This window comes from Betta splendens, chromosome 21 (assembly GCF_900634795.4).
Source record: "Betta splendens chromosome 21, fBetSpl5.4, whole genome shotgun sequence".
Lineage (NCBI taxonomy): Eukaryota > Metazoa > Chordata > Actinopteri > Anabantiformes > Osphronemidae > Betta > Betta splendens.
In genome coordinates, this window is record NC_040899.1 from 563,474 (window position 1) to 582,475 (window position 19,002).

At 47.2% G+C, this 19,002-nt stretch overlaps 2 protein-coding genes across 5 annotated transcripts in view; both read left to right on the forward strand.

The window, feature by feature from the left end:
* The window catches only part of LOC114847609 (thrombospondin-type laminin G domain and EAR repeat-containing protein-like), a 46,721-nt gene extending 34,608 nt beyond the window's left edge, over window positions 1-12,113 (forward strand). For 2 of the 4 annotated variants that reach the window (XM_029137537.3, XM_029137542.3), the window contains exons 13-15: window positions 6,106-6,284; window positions 6,698-6,799; window positions 6,867-12,113. In XM_029137537.3, coding sequence (XP_028993370.1) covers window positions 6,106-6,284; window positions 6,698-6,799; window positions 6,867-7,020 — 435 coding nt within the window. In that variant the 3' untranslated portion in view covers window positions 7,021-12,113. The remainder of the gene's footprint in view (window positions 1-6,105; window positions 6,285-6,697; window positions 6,800-6,866) is intronic. The other 2 variants (XR_008693342.1, XM_029137539.3) reach the window with 2 other exon arrangements.
* A 12-nt stretch (window positions 12,114-12,125) lies between these two features.
* Window positions 12,126-14,987, forward strand: LOC114846913 (trace amine-associated receptor 13c-like). The gene is made up of 2 exons (XM_055504785.1): window positions 12,126-12,779; window positions 13,188-14,987. Exons 1-2 carry the CDS (start codon window positions 12,547-12,549, stop codon window positions 13,987-13,989), a joined length of 1,035 nt encoding a protein of 344 aa, XP_055360760.1. The 5' UTR covers window positions 12,126-12,546; the 3' UTR covers window positions 13,990-14,987.
* The last annotated feature ends 4,015 nt before the right edge of the window (window positions 14,988-19,002 follow it).

Genomic DNA, 19,002 nt, shown 5'->3' on the forward strand with positions numbered 1-19,002 from the left:
GAATCCCTACCCCTCAAGCCACACGAGCAGGGTGGGTGGAGGGAGGACCGGAGGAGGGCCAAAACAAGAGTCCACCCGACAAACCAAGTCCCGAACCGGGAAAAACACAAGGTCCACGAACAGGAAAAACACGGAGTCCAGGGATTCCCTCACGGAGGGTGACGGCGTGGCGAGATCCTGCTCAGCAGCCGCTGAGCCAGGGTGGCACTCTTAGTGCCCTTGAGCTGGGCCGATGTCCCCGGGGGCCACCCCGAATGGCAACGTCCTCCAGGCGGACGCTGATCCGAGGGGCTGAGGAGTTGAGGCGGGCGACACAGGAACCAGCGGCGTCCTCCTTGGACCTCCGCGACGAGACACAGGAACCAGCGGCGTCCTCCTTGGACCTCCGCGACGAGACACATGAACCAGCGGCGTCCTCCTTGGACCTCCGCGACGAGACACAGGAACCAGCGGCGTCCTCCTTGGACCACCGCGACGAGACACAGGAACCAGCGGCGTCCTCCTTGGACCACCGCGACGAGAAACAGGAACCAGCGGCGTCCTCTTTGGACCACCGCGACGAGAAAACAGGTGCAGATGCGGCCGGAGCCGGGCCGCCAGGAACCGATGCAGATGCGGCCGGAGCCGGGCCGCCAGGAACCGATGCAGGTGCGGCCGGAGCCGGGCCACCAGGAACCGATGCAGGTGCGGCCGGAGCCGGGCCGCCAGGAACCGATGCAGGTGCGGCCGGAGCCGGGCCGCCAGGAACCGATGCAAGTGCGGCCGGAGCCGGGCCGCCAGGAACCGATGCAGGTGCGGCCGGAGCTGCGACGAGCGCGACCCCCTCCTGGAGGTCCGCCGGGACTGCGGCGGGCGCGACCTCCTCCTGGAGGTCCGCCGGGACTGCGGCGGGCGCCGCCTCCTCCTGGAGGTGCGCAGGGGCTGCAGCAGGCGCCGCCTCCTCCTGGAGGTCCGCGGGCGCTGCAGCAGGCGCCGCCTCCTCCTGGAGGCCGGCGGGCGCTGCGGCTCCGAGGGTGACAGGGACTGGAACGACCTCTCTCGGGCCGACAGGAACGGGGACTGGAACGACCGCTACTTGGCCGACAGGAACTACGGAACCGACAGGGACAGGAACGACAGGAACTACGGAACCGACAGGGGCTGGAACGGCCTCAACATGGCTGACAGGGACTGGAACGGCCTCAACATGGCCGACAGGGACTGGAACGGCCTCAACATGGCCGACAGGGACTGGAACGGCCTCAACTTGGCCGACAAGAACAGGAACGACCTAAACTTGGCCGACAGGAACAGGAACGACCTCAACTTGGCCGACAGGAACAGGAACGGCCGCAACATGGCCGACAGGAACAGGAACGGCCGCAACATGGCCGACAGGGACTGGAACGGCCGCAACATGGCAGACAGGGACTGGAACGGCGTCCGTACTGGAGCCGACGAGGACAGGAACGACCCCTAACGGGTCGACAGGAACTGGGACGGCGTCCCCTCCGGAGCCGGCATGACTGCTTACAGCTGCCGAGCTCGACGGAGGAGACGTCGGGCCTGATTGGGTGGAACTAACAGTCGTCAGACTGACGGTACCCTCTGACTGGGACAAGGACTGAGCGTGACTGGACTGGACTGGGACGTGACTCGACTGGACCTGAGCGTGACCGGACTGAACGGGGCCCTGAACGTGACTCAACTGAACTGGGATCTGGACTGGGCTCAGCTGGACTGGGCTCGGCTGGGCTGGGACCTGGACTGGTCTCGACTGGACTGGGCTCGACTGGACTGGGCTCGACTGGACTGGGCCCTGAACTAGGCTCGACACTGGGATCTGGACTGGGCTCGACTGGACTGGGCTCGACTGGACTGGGCTCGACTGGACTGGGCCCTGAACTAGGCTCGACACTGGGATCTGGACTGGGCTCGACTGGACTGAAACCTGGACTGGGCTCGACTGGGCTGAAACCTGGACTGGGCTCGACTGGGCTGAAACCTGGACTGGGCTCGACTGGACTGGGGCTGGAACCTGAGCATGACAGGGCTGCACTAGAGCATGAGCGTGGCGAGGCTGAACGGCGACTGGAGCCTGAGCGGAGCATGGCTGACCTGGGGACTGGGCAAAACCCGGCTGAACTGGGGACTGGGCAAAACACGACTGAGCTGGGGACTGGGCAAAACACGACTGAGCTGGAGACTGGGCAAAACACGACTGAGCTGGAGACTGGGCAAAACACGACTGAGCTGGAGACTGGGCAAAACACGACTGAGCTGGAGACTGGGCAAAACACGACTGAGCTGGAGACTGAACAGCTCGCGTCTTGACCGGAGACTGAGCAGCTCGCGGCTGGGCTGGAGACTGAACAGCGCGCGGCTGGACTGGAGACTGAACAGCGCGCGGCTGGGCTGGAGACGGGGGACCGCATGAGTGCAGGAAATCCTCCCAGTGGAACAAACATGGAGCTGGGCAGGTTGGTGCAGACACGACGGTCCGACGGGACTGGGAGGAGGAAACCGAAACCATCGGCGGCGCGACCGGCGCTGGCGTGGTGCGGAGCGCGTCGCTTAGCTCATCGAACCTAGCACACAGTCGCTCATAGAGGCGACGAACACTGGGGCGCTCTAACACGCTGTCCTCGTCCTCCAAAGTGAGTATCGCCACCTCCACGGCGCTGCGCTGGTTTTCCGGGTTGCGCGCTCGTCGGTAATCCTCCGCGAGGATTTTAAAATAAACTTGGAGGTCGCTAGGTAACTCGGCGCAGGTAAACTCCATGCTCCCTCGGGTGAATAATATCCGCCGTAAAAAAAGCAAGAAAAAACAGTCACTGACCTGACCGGAGGCTGAGTGCTGGCTGGGTCCAAGTTTGGCCAGATTGTTCTGTCAGGACTCGGGCAGGCGGCGGACCCACATGCACAGCACGGAGGCAGGATTATGATCAAACAGAGGTTTATTTTCCACGGCAGAGTCAGACGGTCCAGGTCATACACAAAAGGGTTCGTTGCATGGGCAGGTTCGGCAAGAGTACAGGCAGGGATAAGGCAAAACTCACGGTAAGTAGTTAGTCCAGGTTCGGTAACAGATGGCGGTACAACCGAGGATCAGGCATAGGTACACGGTTCAAAGAAAAACAGGAACAAAACGCGAGGGTCACGGAACACGAAACACTAGAACGAGGAAACTCACGAAACTCAGGACACTCACGAAACTCAGGACACTAATGAAACGACAATCTGGCGGAGAACTAAGGACACAGGTGATGGTTAAATACACGGAGGCTTGATTACAGATTACAGACAGGTGCGGTGAATGAACTGATAACAGGAAGTCTACAAAATAAAACAGGAAGTAGTGTGACAACAGGACATGGCGTGAAACATGACGAACAACAGGACATGGCGTGAAACATGACACACGGCTCCTGTTGGAAAAAAAGGATCTATTCCTACAGTCCGTCATCCACTCACTGAAGTAAGTACATGCTTGATACTTATTATGTTTTTAAATGTTAGTATGTCTGCTTAAAATGTAGTAACCCACATGTGAGACAAGCTAATAGCTACCTTTGCTAATGACTACAGCCAATCGAACGAGCCTTTGTCCCTTTCAAATGTGCTACTCTGAGTTGGCGCCATCACACACCTGTGTGGGGAACACAGCTATGGGTCTTCGATCGGCGACAGGCAGGGAGTGGTGGATCAAGCTTTTGTCCTGTTGACATGTGCGGCCGCTCCTATTTGTGTGTTGCGTTAGCCGTTAGCATGCCGTTAGGCCTTTGCACTTTAGAGCTACAGCTGGTCGATCGCTACAAAAAGAACCTGCAGATGAACGCGGTTATGTTTATTACCCCGTCCTGTGTCACAGCCTAAATCAACTTGTGATTTGGGGTTATGTCATTGTTCTATCAAATTCTAACATGAGTAGTTGGAATGATTACTGTGTTGTGTTGCAAGCTTAGTTGCTAATTAGTCACATCTCTACAATACCTGCTGCTTATCTGGTCAGTTAGCTATAGCTTGTACCATAGCCATTATATTTGTAGGACCAATACAATTTACAGTAAATGTAACAGTCTTTTCTATACTGTAGGGAGGCACATCCCAGTTACCCACATGCAAGGAGGCTGTCAAACAGAAAAATCACTGCAGACTGTTGGCACACAGACATCTGCTGCCCAGCTCAGGAGTGAAGTTATGTACATTTATATGTAGGTATGTACCAAAAGTAAGATGGGCAATAGAAGATTTAAATTTAAATTTTAATTTGTATATACTGTTTAGATTTTATATTTGAATTGTAACAACTGTTTATGGTTTTTTTTTAGCACAGACAGGCCTGTCCTTTTGTTTGGTTTAATTTTTTGTCTGGTATTGTGTATTGTTACATAAGAGAAGGTTTCGACCTACATAATACTGAACATTTCACTAATCTACAATTCTGACTGCAGTACCTTTGTTTTGATGAGGTGATGGTGAGGACAGCCTCAGCTTCCATCTGGTCTCTACAACTATACCTGTCCTGCTGCAGAAACAAATCTCCAACATAACCAAGTGTACCCCCTACCCAGTACATGGACTGGACATCGGCGAGGCCCTGCAAAAGCTTCTGTCCTCAAACCCCAAGACTTCCTAATTAACTCAGTACCAACCTATACATTGCACATTGGAGTGTGAAGATAACAGTTTGTTCTAGCTTTGGAGTAGTGGTGCATTTTTTGATTGACAAAAAAGTTGGCTTTAACTATTACGCATTTCACTCAAGTCTGTTTTTCGGAGGGGAAAACACTTTTATTTAGGAAATCATAGTATTGAAATTACATGTTTTTCTCTTTCTAATATGGTAGGCTATAAAGGTGAACCGGCCATAAATAAAAAGCATGTGTAAATATAAATTAAAAAAAATCTTGATTACTGTGAGTATTGCACACACAAAAAACACATTCTACTCAAATGGTAAAGGAGTTATTCTACAGGTGGTCTACATCCATCATACAGTGAGTGTTTTAGTGTTTTATCCATCAGGGAACTCTGCCTTGATCTACAACCCATGAATGAAGAGATGGCAACTCAGATTCTTCACCCCAGGAGTCCCCAGCACCAGCTCACTAGCCTCTGTAGACTAGATACCTGTAACAACCTCGGATACAGAGGCATATTACAGAAATGTGGTGACTTCAACAGCCTCCTCTTCAGCTTCAGGGTCAGATTCGGGATCGTAGACGTGTGGTTCTACTACTCTACGAACCAGCTGGTTGGCTAATGTCGTGCAGTCCTGTAGTGGGTCTTCTTCTTCTGTTGAGGATTGCGGTGGATTGCATTCTCAATGTCGCACTACTGCCACCTATAGTATCCTAACCGTGCGGTGGCTCTTATCCATGAAGCCACTTTAAAAAAAAAACAACAAAAAAAGGTATGCGCTTTCGCACAGAGGTGTGGTGAGCAGCTTTGCTTGCGACACGCCCAGAAAACACAGCGTTTGCTGATGGGGAGTGAAAACCACATATTGACAGGGGCAGTGTGGACGATCTAAAGGGTTTTATGTAAAATAAATGTAAATTTATTTTTTAAGACCTTACTGAGACATTGAAGTGCAATATTCTTTAGAATGAAAAGTATGATCAGTCTTCTTTAAATTTAAAGTTGATGAATCTAGACACATGGTGAAGCTGGATGAACTAAGGTGGAACAGGAAACTTAACAAGAAAAATCAAAATGCAGAAAACCTGAGGAGTGTAATTAATGAAGCAAATGGCTGCAGGCGAGCACCATGGCTTGAGGTGAGGGGGTTTCCAGCCTTTGACAACTGCTGATCATCTCAATAAAAATGCATCAAAGCTTTGTAGAAACAGCCTCAACGTTACCTAAAGTAATTAGCACCAAAAGCCTTTGGAAGATTTTCTGCTTAATGAGAAGCTTTGCAGGTTCTTCTTTAACAAGCTGCAGCCTTTGGTTCAAGCTGCAACACAGCAGCTCACAGATCAGTCTGATGACAGTTTCTGTCCCTGACATTTAAATGCACCAAGCAACATTGTCAGGCCGGTTATAAAACACTTCATCTGTTGAATTGGTTACATGTGGAAGTTCTGGAGCTCTGACTTTATTTGTTTCCTGTGGGTGCAGACGCTGGGAGCGACAGACTGGGAGACGTTTCAGATAAATGGCAGGTTCTTCCTCGCTGTTGCCAACAGCCAGAAGGTTTCAGAGCATGGCCCGAATGTCTACAGCATCAACTCCACCGTGTATGAGCTCAACATGCTCACGCAGTCCTTCATTCCCTTCCAGGACATCCTAACGCACAGGTTACAGGCCAGCACCATGTTCTGTGTGTGTGTATTGTGTTAGTTAATGAAACAAAATACCACCCGAATTACAGATTTACTATTGAGCACAACATACAACATGCTGAGGCATAAACTAAATATAGGGAGGAGAAACACCAGTGACTTGTTCTGAGTCTTATTTTTACATTTAAAAGGGTGAACTGATGGTCAAATGTTGTCAGCAAGCTACAGCAACCAGGAGTAAAACATAAATGAGAGATTGGAAAGATGAGAGATTTATAGGTCCTTAATGTTCTCTGTGAGCTGATTTTAATTTCTGTACTTACCAATTAAGGCCAGAAGGCAAGAGAATAGAATCAGGTTGTTTTGTGACTAGTCTCATGTTGAAATCAAACAGTCCTACTGAGATAAAGTTGGTGTGCTGTGTTCAGTGCAGTGGACTGGGAGTTCTTCAGTGTTGGAGAGGAGAAGTTCCTAGTGGTGGCCAACTCTCACGACGGCATTTCGTACTCACAGAACAGTGTCGTCTACAGGTAGGTGCTTCATGCTCAGCACCAGGGCTTTTCATCTGTGCTCTCTGTAAAGTGGTTCCGTTTCCAGGTGGCAGGGGTACGAGGGCTTTGTTCCTGTCCACAGCCTGCCCACATTTGGTTGCAGAGACTGGGAGTACTTCAGCACTGAGGACGGCTCTTTCCTCATCTATTCCAGCGCCACCTCCAGGCTCAGCAAGGTCTTCAAACTTAAAACCTACTGAAGTCCATGCACCCTGCAGCTCCTCACCACCATGGGGATGTCAACATCACCTGCACACATCTCATCAGCATTTGATTTTTTCATCTACCTGGAGAAGATCTTCAGATACACATGAACATAATGAACTGATAATGAGGTTTGGTGCAGTGTTTTTAATCAGTCAGGGCAGCTGCATGTGAAAGTCCAGCTCCTGTTCTAATGCTGTTCTGCTTCCAGAGCAAATAGCTTCTGGACTTAAGCTTCATGATTACTTCTCAGGTCTAACTCAAGTCTTATTAATAATCATGGTCATTATATCCTCAAGCTAGTGTGTCATCGGCTCAGACCTTCAGTAGAACAGAACAGAACAGAACAGAACAGAACAGAACAGAACAGAACAGAACAGCATCAGTTAAACACACGCAGTCAAACTAGATGCAACCACCATGTTCTCAGAGTCATGCCGCAGTCATGTTTATTTATTTATTTATTGGTGCTCAGGCTGGTATTGCATCTTTGTTTAAAATTTTATAAAAAAGCTTGCAAATATTTTTACTTTTCTTGGCATTGACACCTCAGACTGATTATCTTTATATTCCTGCACTGAGATTTATTATAAAATAAATTATGTTCTTATGCAGAATGTGTTTAGTACACATAGGTGTTTACACTTTACTTTTACTACCTATATCAGGGTGTTTATAACGAATCACCATACTTTTGGGCCAATTTAGTAAAAAGTATCATCACTTTGCTGGGGGGTCTCTAATCTAGCTACAGGGGTTGCAAGCCAGTGACTTCTGTGCCGGTCCCAATAGAGTGGATTGCGTCAGAAAAGGCAGTAGTAAAGTAGTAAAACTAAACTAAAACTAGTAAAACTATATCGCGAGAATCGCGTGACAGTAGCAGCAAGCATCTGTCGGCTTCCGTAGAGGCTAAACCCTGTCCTCCTGTTGTGGAAAAAATGACCACGAGGGTTTCTGACTACTCAGTGAAGAGAAGAATCTAAAAAGTTGTCTTTATCAATTTATTTATGCATATGCGTAAAAGAAAAATCAAATAAAGAAATCAATTAGAAAAGAAAAACAAAACAAAAAAACAAAACAAAATACCCAGGTGGAGAGGACAAGTGGATGCTCACACAAGGTTCACACCAAAAGCTCTGTAACACCCCTTCCCCTTTTTCCAGAGTATTTAAAGCATACAGATAACAGTTCCCACCTTTAACGAACACCTTCCAAATCATCCTCTAAACATACATTAGCTCATCTTCAGGAAACAGACCATAACGTCCATCAAGATTATTTAGACGGTTGACATTTCGTCTGCATAAGTAAATATCTGCAAAGGGCATCTTGTTCCTTATCCGAGTCAGACACTACCTCATTGGATGAGATAAAGGGGAACCGGGCCTCCTGCTCAGATGCACAGATGCATCAGCAAATGTTTTAAATCTACGTATTAAATTACATATTAAATCTACCTAAATCTACGTATTAACCCATGTAATGATGGCTCAAGAATGGGGGTTGGAGCTACGGACTAAGGTTTGGCTCACTGATGCCTTTTCTCGGGTTTCTTCCCATATTAGGTCTGAAAATTTGCATATTCAGCGGTTTTTACTTGAGAAATGTTTAAGAAATGTTCAAAAATGTAGAGGAAATACATTTATAACACAGATCAGTGGAAAGATATGGATTTTTGGATGGTTTTCTGTCCCGTGTTAGCCCAAGAGAGGCCATTCTGTCTCGTGTTGGCCCAGAGGAAGCGGCTGTGTTGCCCACCGTTGGTCCGTTGGTTGGAGGGGCAATTCCGTCCTGTTTTGGCTCCCTAGAGGAGGCCATTCTGTTCCCTGTCGTCCTCGAAGATGGGGTCATTCATAGCCCCGTTACCTGTGGCGGACCCGGGCGGACGCCTTCTGTCACAGTTCCCGTCAGCTCTGAAGAGGCCATACCTGTTTCAGTCCCCTGTAGAGGCCGTATTCAACTCCATACCTGTCGGCCACTAGAAGATCACCTAGGAGTTTCTGGAGGTCCAGGCTGGTTCCCGCCGGCCCGGGGCTCTGTGTCCTCTGTTCTTCTCTGTACAGGTGTCGCCCCCGAAGTGCTTGGTGGTGCTCGAGTGAGCACAACTGCCCTCGTCTCCGGCGGCCAAGAGGTGGCCACACCGCTTTTGGATCTGGTGTCCTCTGCTTCCGTGAGCAGGTGCAGTTTCTGGTAGTCTGGTCCCGACCACATCTGTCTCAGCTGCTGGTGGTCTGGCACTGACCACATCCACATCAGTTCCTGGTGATCCAGCACCGACCATGTCTGCATCAGCCCCTGGTGGTCTGGCACCGACCACATCTTCCTCAGTTCCTGGTGGTACGGTCCCGGCCACCTCTCTGGCTTTGGTTGTCTGTCCTCGTCCCTGGTTCCGGTCCATCCGTGGTTTGTTTCTCATCTTTGGTTCTGGTCCTGGTTCTTTGCTTGTCGTAATCCCTGGTTCATACCTCGTCTCTGGTTCTGGTTCTGGCTCCTTGTCGGTTCTTGTCTCTAGTCCCGGATCAGCCGTCTCGTCTGCCTGCTTGGGGTCTCGCCCTCGGCTCCTTCGTCTGCGACCTCCTCGACTCTTAGGCCCCCTGGACGGGCGGCTGCCTGTAGGACGTCGCCGGTTCCTGTGGGCCACTGGGCGCACTCTGCTGCATCTCTGGCCAACTCGACTCGTCTGCCGCCAGGATGGCGTCTCGCACTGTATGGGGCTCGGGAGGCGGCTGTTTCCGGTGCCGACCTCCCAGAGTCTACTGCTCGCCACTGGACTCTGGTGGTGCTCTTCTGGCCCAGCGACTGCTGGGTCGCACCCCACCTCACCTTCCTTTCCCTGGAAGAGGATGAGTGAACTTTGTTTTGAGTCACCATATTCGGACTTCATATTTGGACTTTGTGTTGGACTGCTTATTTGGACTCCTGTTTGTACCCGGTTTGGGATTCTGCATGCGTCTTATTAGAGGCTGGTGGTTGTTGCTGGTTGGTGGCTCTCCACCAGTCCTCCCTCCGCCCACCCTGGTTGTTTTGCCTCGTATCCTCCTCCAGTCCTCCCTCCATCCACCCTGCTTGGGGTTCATTGGACATTCGGGGGGGGCTGTTGGGTGCCTGTGGATTCACCCTGGGGAGGGGGGTACTGTCACAGTCTAGGTTTTCGTCTCACATTTCCCGTTTTATTTTGGTAACACTTCCGGTTTCTGTTCCATCATGTTACTGTCCTGCTTATGTTTAATCACGAGATGACACAGCTGCTTTCAATCCGGTCATTAGATCAGTATATTACCACCAGCACTTGCCTTTGTTATTCGCCAGGTTGTTGACTTTGTTCGATTCCAGCATTCAGTTCCTCAGCTTACCTGTTACCACTTAGTTTGATTGCACATTTCGTCTCCTGGATTCTCCCTGTCGGTACTTTAGCCTGAGTTATCTATGTGTATGACCTCTTGCCTGATTTACCTGTCTACCTGCCTGTCGGATTTGTACTTTTGCCAATCTGCCTTCCTGTTTTATGATTTGTGCTGGTATTTTGACCTAGAGAAACATTAAACCGTTTATCTGCTACTGCGAGTCTCTGAAGCTGTGCATGTGGGTCCGCTGCCTCCGCTCAACCTTCGTTTGTGACACTGACGGCCTCATTGCACTTGGAGGAACTGCGGAACCAGTGATTTAAATCTAGGGTCTAAGAGTGTTGCTGGGGTCAGCAAACTGAGGTGGTTTTGTTTAAATAGGAAAGTTCTGTCAAACAAATGCGACATTTAACCTGCATAAAAAAATATGATTAGTAAACTAAGAGTCACTTTGAAATAATCTGAATTCAGATACATCAAGTGAAAACCTTTTAAAATTAATTAATTCTTTTAATAATACACTTTCACTTTATTATAAAATTTAATTAAAAACGACACCTTATTTTCCGATACTGTATGAGATCAATTATAGATGAATTTGACAATGAACGGCAGACCTTTTGGCATATGTATCCCGACACATGCACTTCCATACTTTTTGGCGCGTCAGACAGTAACTAATACAGGAACTGTATCGTCACGTGACTTTCCCAACGCGATAGGTGCACCGACATAGTGTTCTGCTCTATGACCTCAGCGCATGCGTGGACGCATAGGTGTTGCTGGACCCACAACTAGTTGTCACTACTTTACAGTATCTAGTTTTGCTTTACGACTCGTGCATGACCTCGTACCTGTTCTTGCACTCGTGTTTTTCCCTAGTCCCTGTCGGTACCCCGTCTGTGCTGAATTCTGTTATGACTGTTGCCTGCCTGACCACGCTTTGCCTGCTGTTTTTCGAAACTTACTGTAGCTATTAAAACCCTGTTACTCAAGTCCTGTCTCAAGAGCTGTGCAATTGGCTGTGCATCCTTCTCTCCTGCTCATTCCAACCAGCCGTGACAATACTTTACTTTGCTTAAACACAGTTATTAAAATGTCTCGTGTGTAGTTGTCCTCTGGGCATTGAACAGCCCTTTAGCTGCTGTTGAGACTGTGTAATCAGAACCTTCCAGTTGGAAACTGTTCACACCTTTTCACATCAGTGTCACATGGAGACACAACTGCAGTCAGAGGTGTTAACGGCTAATAAGCGTCAACACAAATACATGATGCAACCAGTACACAAGAGACAAGTAAGTCATTAAAGCACAATCAACCAAATCAAACCAAAGTTTCACCTTTGCATAATGCCATCATTGAAAGCATAATAAATGTCAAAAACATTTATTAACAGTTACTGAGTTAGTAAAAGCTCTGAGTCTAAACACTGGCTCCCTCCAAGGTTCAGTTCATTTAAATTCAATTCAATTTTATTTATATAGTGCCAAATTACAACAAGGCTATCTCAAGGCACTTTATAGACAACTAAACCCAACAAATCCCACACGCTGTTAATTACAAACTGACAGTAACAGTGGAGAGGAAAAAAAACCCTCTCTAACGAGGAAGAAAGTACAACCAGGCTGGATGTGGGCGGCCATCTGCCTTGACCGTTTGGGGAGGGAGAGAGAAAGAAAAAAGCACAGCAACAAACAAGCAACAACAGAGCACAGGCAGGATGGTTGGACCAGAGACTGGACACAGGCAAGATAGTTGAATCAGGGGGACTGGACACACAGACACATACCTCCCTCCCTCCTCCCTCCCTCCCTCCCTCCCTCCTTGTCTGTCTGTCTGTCTGTCTGTCTGCCTGCCTGCCTGCCTGCCTCCCTCTCTGCCTGCCTCCCTGCCTGCCTGCCTGCTTTCCAAGGTGGTAGGTGGAGCATGACAGCCTCTACTCAATCAGCTATGGGGAGCCAGGTCACAGTCTATTTCTGTCCTGTCTCCTCTCTCTCTGCTGCTATTATGTAGCGCCAATATGCTTGTTTAGCGTGAGATCAGGAAGGAGTGTGTGCTGCTCTATATTGACGTCAAAGGTGTGAATCAGAACTGAAATGCAAATTTCAGAATTAGTAGTCTCAGGTAAAACTAAAATTGAAGGTTAAATGTTCTTCAGTTGAACTCCTCGCAGTCCAGATGAACAAGGGGCCGGTTGTTGAGAAACTACATCACTTCATGTTTGATCAAAGAACTTTCCCTGTGGTGATGGAAGAAGGTGAACTCTGCTTCCCTCAGCTGCTAAATGCCTCCTGCAGGAGGCCAAATCATCGTCGCTTTGAGGTGGTGTTCGTTAACATCCTGCTGACCTTCATCTCTGTGCTCACTACTGGTCTCAACCTGCTGGTCATCATCACCATCTCATACTACAGGTAGATTTGCATTGTCTGCCACAGTACCCTATATCTAAAACAGGATGTCTGATTCAACCTCAATTTGACTGTCAGTGAGAGTATCAGTTGGCAGACAGTTATACACTACAAAAATTGTTTTTGTGTAGTGTTTCAGCAACCAGTGTAAAGGTCAGCAGATTTTGTGCAGTGTCCAGTGTACATGTCTATTAAAGTTAAAGTACTACACAATCTAGATTTCCCTTTTTGTGACATAAATTAAGATACACAAAAAGCATGTAGTGAACTAAATGCCAGGGGTATTTTTATCTGTATAGTAATGTTAAAAAATGTATGTCACTCTAACGTTGATGTTTCTATTACTGTTTTTAAAACTTTTTTTGTTTTGTTGCTGTTGATTTGACTCATTAGCTCATGTCTCTCTTTCAGGAAGCTCCACTCCTCCACCAACCTCCTCCTCCTCTCTCTGGCAGTATCAGACTTCATGATTGGGCTCCTGCAGATTCCAGTTGAAATCCTGATTTTCAATGGCTGCTGGTTTCTTGGTGACATTGTATGTGCTCTAAATTCATTTTTAGGTTTTGTAACTAGCAGTGTTTCTGTGGGGAACATGTTGCTGATTTCAGTTGACCGCTATCTGGCCATCTGTGAGCCAATGTATTACCCCACTAAAGTGACTGTAGCAGCAGTGAGGCTCTGTGTGTGTCTGTGTTGGATTCTGTCTGTTATTTACAGCAGCTGGATTGTGAGGGACCTCTTCACAAAGCCAGACAGGTATTTGACCTGTTTTGGAGAGTGTGTAGTTGCCATTAGTTACATTGAAGGAACCGTAGACTTTCTCCTGACGTTTGTGGGTCCCATAACAGTCATCATAGTCCTGTACATGAGGGTGTTTGTGGTGGCCGTGTCTCAGGCTCGTGCCATGCGCTCTCATGTTGTAGCTTTCAAACCTCAGAGTTCAGCAACTGCAAACAAGTCTGAACTGAAAGCTGCCAGAAATCTAGGTGTGGTAGTAGTTGTTTTCCTCCTGTGCTTCTCACCTTATTACATCTGCAGTGTTACGGGTGCAAACAGCTTAGACAGCCTTTTTCAGATCTGGCTGCTGTATTTTAACTCATGTCTGAACCCTGTGATATACGCTCTGTTCTACCCCTGGTTTAGAAAAGCTATAAAACACATTATCACTCTTCAGATCCTGCAGCCGGGCTCCTGTGAAGCCAATATACTCTAAAGGCCCAATGTGTTATATTTAAATTGTTTTTGAAGATATTGGTAACAACAACACAAAGTGTACATGTCACAGTGAAACAGAAATATAATGAAATGTAATGGGAATTTCCCCATTGACTACAAATAAAGGTTTTAGATTATTTTCTATTCTATTATAATAATGATTCAATTTCACATAACTGTTGAATCTGCGTGAATCTACTAAGCACATATTGAATAGAAATCAGTAAAACTGCACGCCCATAGCTGGTGACTTGAACATTAAACAGACAACAACAAACAAAATATATTACACAAGATGCTAAATATCCACTGTCATAGTAGGCTTTAGGATATCTGAAATCAGGAGAGTTAATGTCTCTTTCTGTCCAGTAGTTGTGCTTCTCTCCTCTCTCCCCCCCACCCCCACTCTTTCTCCCTCTCTGTCCTCACCCACAGGTATCATTGGACTCAAAGTTTGGTGTCTGTGATGGGCAGCTGCGGATCCAACCATCCTGCCTGCATCCAGTCCCTGGTCCTACCATCCTGCCTGTGCTCTGTTGTTGCTTGTTGTTGCTTGTTGCTGTTGCTCTGCTTTTCTATCTCTCTATCCTCTCACCCCAACCGGTCGAGGCAGATGGCCGCCCACATCCAGTCTGGTTCTGCTGGAGGTTTCTTCCTCGTTAGAGAGGGAGTTTTTCCTCTCCACTGTTGCTGTCAAATTAAATGCTTGCTGTATGTGGGATTTGTTGGGTTTAGTTGTGTGAGGTTTTAAACCTTACTTTGTAAAGTGCCTTGAAATAACTTTGTTGTGATTTGGCGCTATATAAATAAAATTGAATTGAATTGAATAATGCTTCTGTAAACTCCAATTTCCAGTTCTGTTGGCTTTAGATGCCACCTGTAAACACTGTGACTTTTCATTTGGCATTTTAAATGTTAAAGGTGAACAGTTTAAAAGTATCTTATAGTGCCATTTATATAATAATGTTCACATTAAAAAATCTTAGAAAAAAAAAACAATAGAGAAAAAAATAGTGTGATTTAAGTTGGCTTTGTCACCAAATATGAGTTGTTTGAGAAATCTATGTACACTGTAGGGCGGCACGGTGGTGCACTGTCACCTCACAGCGAGAAGGGCCTGAGTTCAATTCCCGGGGTGTCCCAGGTGCCTTTCTGTGTGGAGTTTGTATGTTTTCCCCGTGTTTGCGTGGGTTCTCTCCAGGTTCTCCGGCTTCCTCCCACTGTCCAAAGACATGAATTAGGATGATTGGTCACTCTTAATTGCCCGTAGGTGTGAGTGTGGGTGTGAATGGTTGTCTGTCTGTGTGTTGCCCTGCTATGGACTGGTGACCTGTCCAGGGTGAACCCCGCCTCTCGCCCAAAGACAGCTGGGATAGGCTCCAGCACCTCCGCGACCCCTCATGGGAATAAGCGGTAGAAAATGGATGGATGAATGGATGTATACTGTATAGCAAAAAAATTAGTTTATTTTTATGTTTTGCAATTTTGCACTTGGTTGTGTTTACTTGGTTGTGATAGAACATTAAAGCCTCAGTCAACATTAAACATTAATTTTGTGCCCATTTCAATTCATGTTTTTGATCTAGCCAGTTTTCTATGCAATGTCACAGTCCGGGGTTTTGTTCATGTTCAGTTCCTGTTTTATTTTGTAAACTTCCAGGTTTCTGTTCTACCAGGTCCTGCACTAATGCTCATTAGTCACAGCCATTGTCAATTAAGCAATTTAGTCTTCCTGTATTTAGTCACCGGCATTCACAACAGTCCTTTACCAGATCGTGACTTCTCATACCTTGTTCCAGCGTTGTTTGTTTACCTAGACCCTCATCGGATATTCTTTGCCTGTACCTTTGCCTTACCTGCTCGATCTATTGACTGACCGCGTGCTTTTGTTTGACAATGCTTTTTGCCTGCTCCCTCTGTACTGCTGCCATTCTGCCATTGTGTTTTTGACCGCTGCCTGTATCCTGATGACCTTTTTACATTAAATCCCTTTTACATGCCTGTACGTCTCCCGAGCTGTGCTTGTGGCTTCGTCACTTGAGACTGCAGCGCCACTGTGACATGCAATTACTTCTGTTTATAGATTAGTTTCTGAACAAATATTATAAATAAGTGCATTTGTGTATATAAACTGGATTACATTAGGTACATAGTACAATAGTTGTATATTGTAAAAAAAATAATTGTATGGTTTTGCTTTTTCAATTTATCAGGCAGAAGCCTGCATATTCAAATGTGTTTATATGTGTAACTGTCAGAGAGATATTTTGTTCGTTTGTATGTTAAAAGGTACCTGATAATACAGCTTTTGACTCTGTCAAGAATATTGGACTTCGATGTCTTAGTAAGGTCTCTGTGAATTTTCATTCCATAAAACCCTTTAGATCGTCCACACTGCCACTGTCAATGTGTGGTTTTCACTCCCAATCAATAAAAGCAGTTTTCTGGGCGTGTCGCAAGCGAACCTGCTCGCCACACCTCTGTGCAAAAGCGCATACCTTTTTTTTTTTTTTTTTAAATTGGCTTCATGGATACAAGCCAGGGTTAGGATACAATAGGTGGCAGTAGTGCGACATTGAGAATGCAATCCACCGCAATCATCCACAGAAGATGAAGACTCACTACAGGACTGCACAACAATGTCTAGCTGGTCTGGTAGCATAGTACAACCATACATCTACGATCCCGAATCTGACCTGAAGCTGAAGAGGAGGCTGTTGAAGTCACCACATTTCGGCTGATGCAAGATGTGTCTCATTGGTAATGTTGCATTTACTTTTACAATTTATTTGTTTTATGTAATTTACAAAACGACTAGCAATTGCTAATGCTTATCCTCAATGGCCTATGCAGTTTGAATATTCACAAAACGACTTACCTGGAAAAACTCTCGTTATTAGAAAACACTACTTTAGCTTACATTATACAAATAAATAAAAGTTTGAGAGCATAGCTGAAATAATATTAATGTATTTTACACTGTTTTTGTCTTACTTGTGCTGCTGCTCTGACATAATTTTATTGTAAAAATGTGCATTGATATTCAGAGCAATCACTGCATGACCTACCTGGGAACAAAAAGCATTGGTTCAAAATATATATTGACCTAACCTATTTTTTACTGCTTTTAGTTATGTTTTTTCATCATTGTTGATAAACCTGACAGTAATATGTCTCTGTAGCTGAAGTTGTTACGGGTATGTAGTCTAGTCTAGTCTACAGGTATCTGAGCTGGTGCTAGGGAATCCTGGGGTTAAGAATCTGAGTTGCTATCTCTTCATGCGTGGGTTGTGGATGAAGGCAAAGTTTCAGACCATGGTAAACAGACCATGTTCTGGGTAGGGGGTAAACTTGGTTATGTTGGAGATTTGTTTCTGCAGCAGGACAGGTATAGTTGTAGACAGAAGACTTTGGGCGAAAGCAGTGCTCTACCAGATGGAAGCTGTGGCTGTCCTCACCATCACCTCATCAAAACAAAGGTACTGCAATCAGAATTGTACATTAGTAAAATGTTCAGTATTATGTAGTATGTACAAAGAATTAAACCAAACAAGATCACAGGCCTGCCTGTGCTAAAACAAAAGATAAACAGTTGTTACAATTCAAATATAGAATCTAAACAGTCTATACCAATTAAAATTTAAATCTTCTATTGCCTATCTTACTGTAGGTACATACCTACGTATAAATGTACATACCTTCACTCCTGAGCTAAGCAGCAGATATCTGTTTACCAACAGTCTGCAGTGATTACTCTGTTTGTGTCAGGTTTTGGCCGAGTTTGGACCCACATGCACAGCACGAGACGTCAGACAGATGGTAGAATTTTAAGGGTTTAATACAGTTCTCTTTACAACAGTCGGTCCAGGTCATACACAATGATTCTCAGGTTTCAGTACAGAGGGAGCAGGCTGAATCAGGTCCAAGGGCAGGCAAGGGTTCGACAACAGGATTGGCAAGATTACAGTACCGGTAAGGAGCAGGCTATCTCGAGGTCAGGCGGTCAGGTCGGTATTGCAATTTCTTTTCCAGGCGACAGTACCATTCAGGAGCAGACAGGAATTGGGAGTCAGAAACACGAAGCAGGATCAAGGAACAAACAGGCAGGATGATGAAACGCTGGAAAGTGATGACTGGCATACAACGATCTGGCAACGGGCTATGGGAACTGGTGGTGGTTAAGTATGCAGGTGAGTGATTACTGATTCTAGGCAGGTGTGAGTAATGAGAACCGGAAGTAAGACTGGAGCTAATGAGGTGTGACTGGAAGCCGGAACTGCTACAAAATAAAACAGGATGTGAATACAAGAACATGACAGTACCCCCCCTCCTAGGGTGTCGTCCACGGGAACCCCCCCCAACCAGGGCGGGCGGAGGGAGGCCTCAGGAGGAGGGACCGGATCCAGACCCCCCAGTGGCGGCCTGGCTGAACTGAGGCGCCCCTCCCGGAGCAGGAACCACGGGATGTGCCGCGTGAAAATCCCGGATGAGGGATTTGTCCAGGATGTCTCTAGCAGGGACCCAGAAACGTTTATCGGGACCGTACCCCTCCCAGTCCACGAGGTACTGGAACCCCCTGCCTCGTCGTCTGTAGTCCAGGAGCTGTGTATGCCCTAGCACCGTCCACAACCCGGGGTGGTGGAGGTGGTTGATGGGGAGGTGGTTGACAGGAACGTAACGGCTTGAGGCGACTGATGTGGAACGTCGGGTGGATCTTCAGGGTCCTGGGTAATGACAACCTCACCGATACGGGGTTAAGTATCTTGGATATTGTATATGGACCAATGAATCTTGGTGCCAACTTACGTGGCTGGCCCTGCAACCTAAGGTCCCTGGTTGTGAGCCAAACCTGGTCCCCGACCTCGTACCTTGGTCCCAGAGCCCTGTTACGATCCGCCGACGCCTTGTAACGGGCCTGAGCCTGCATCATGGTCCTCCTGGCTCGCAACCACGTCTGCCGACATCTGCAGACCAAGGCGTGGGCTGACGGGACGTTGACCTCCTCCTCTAA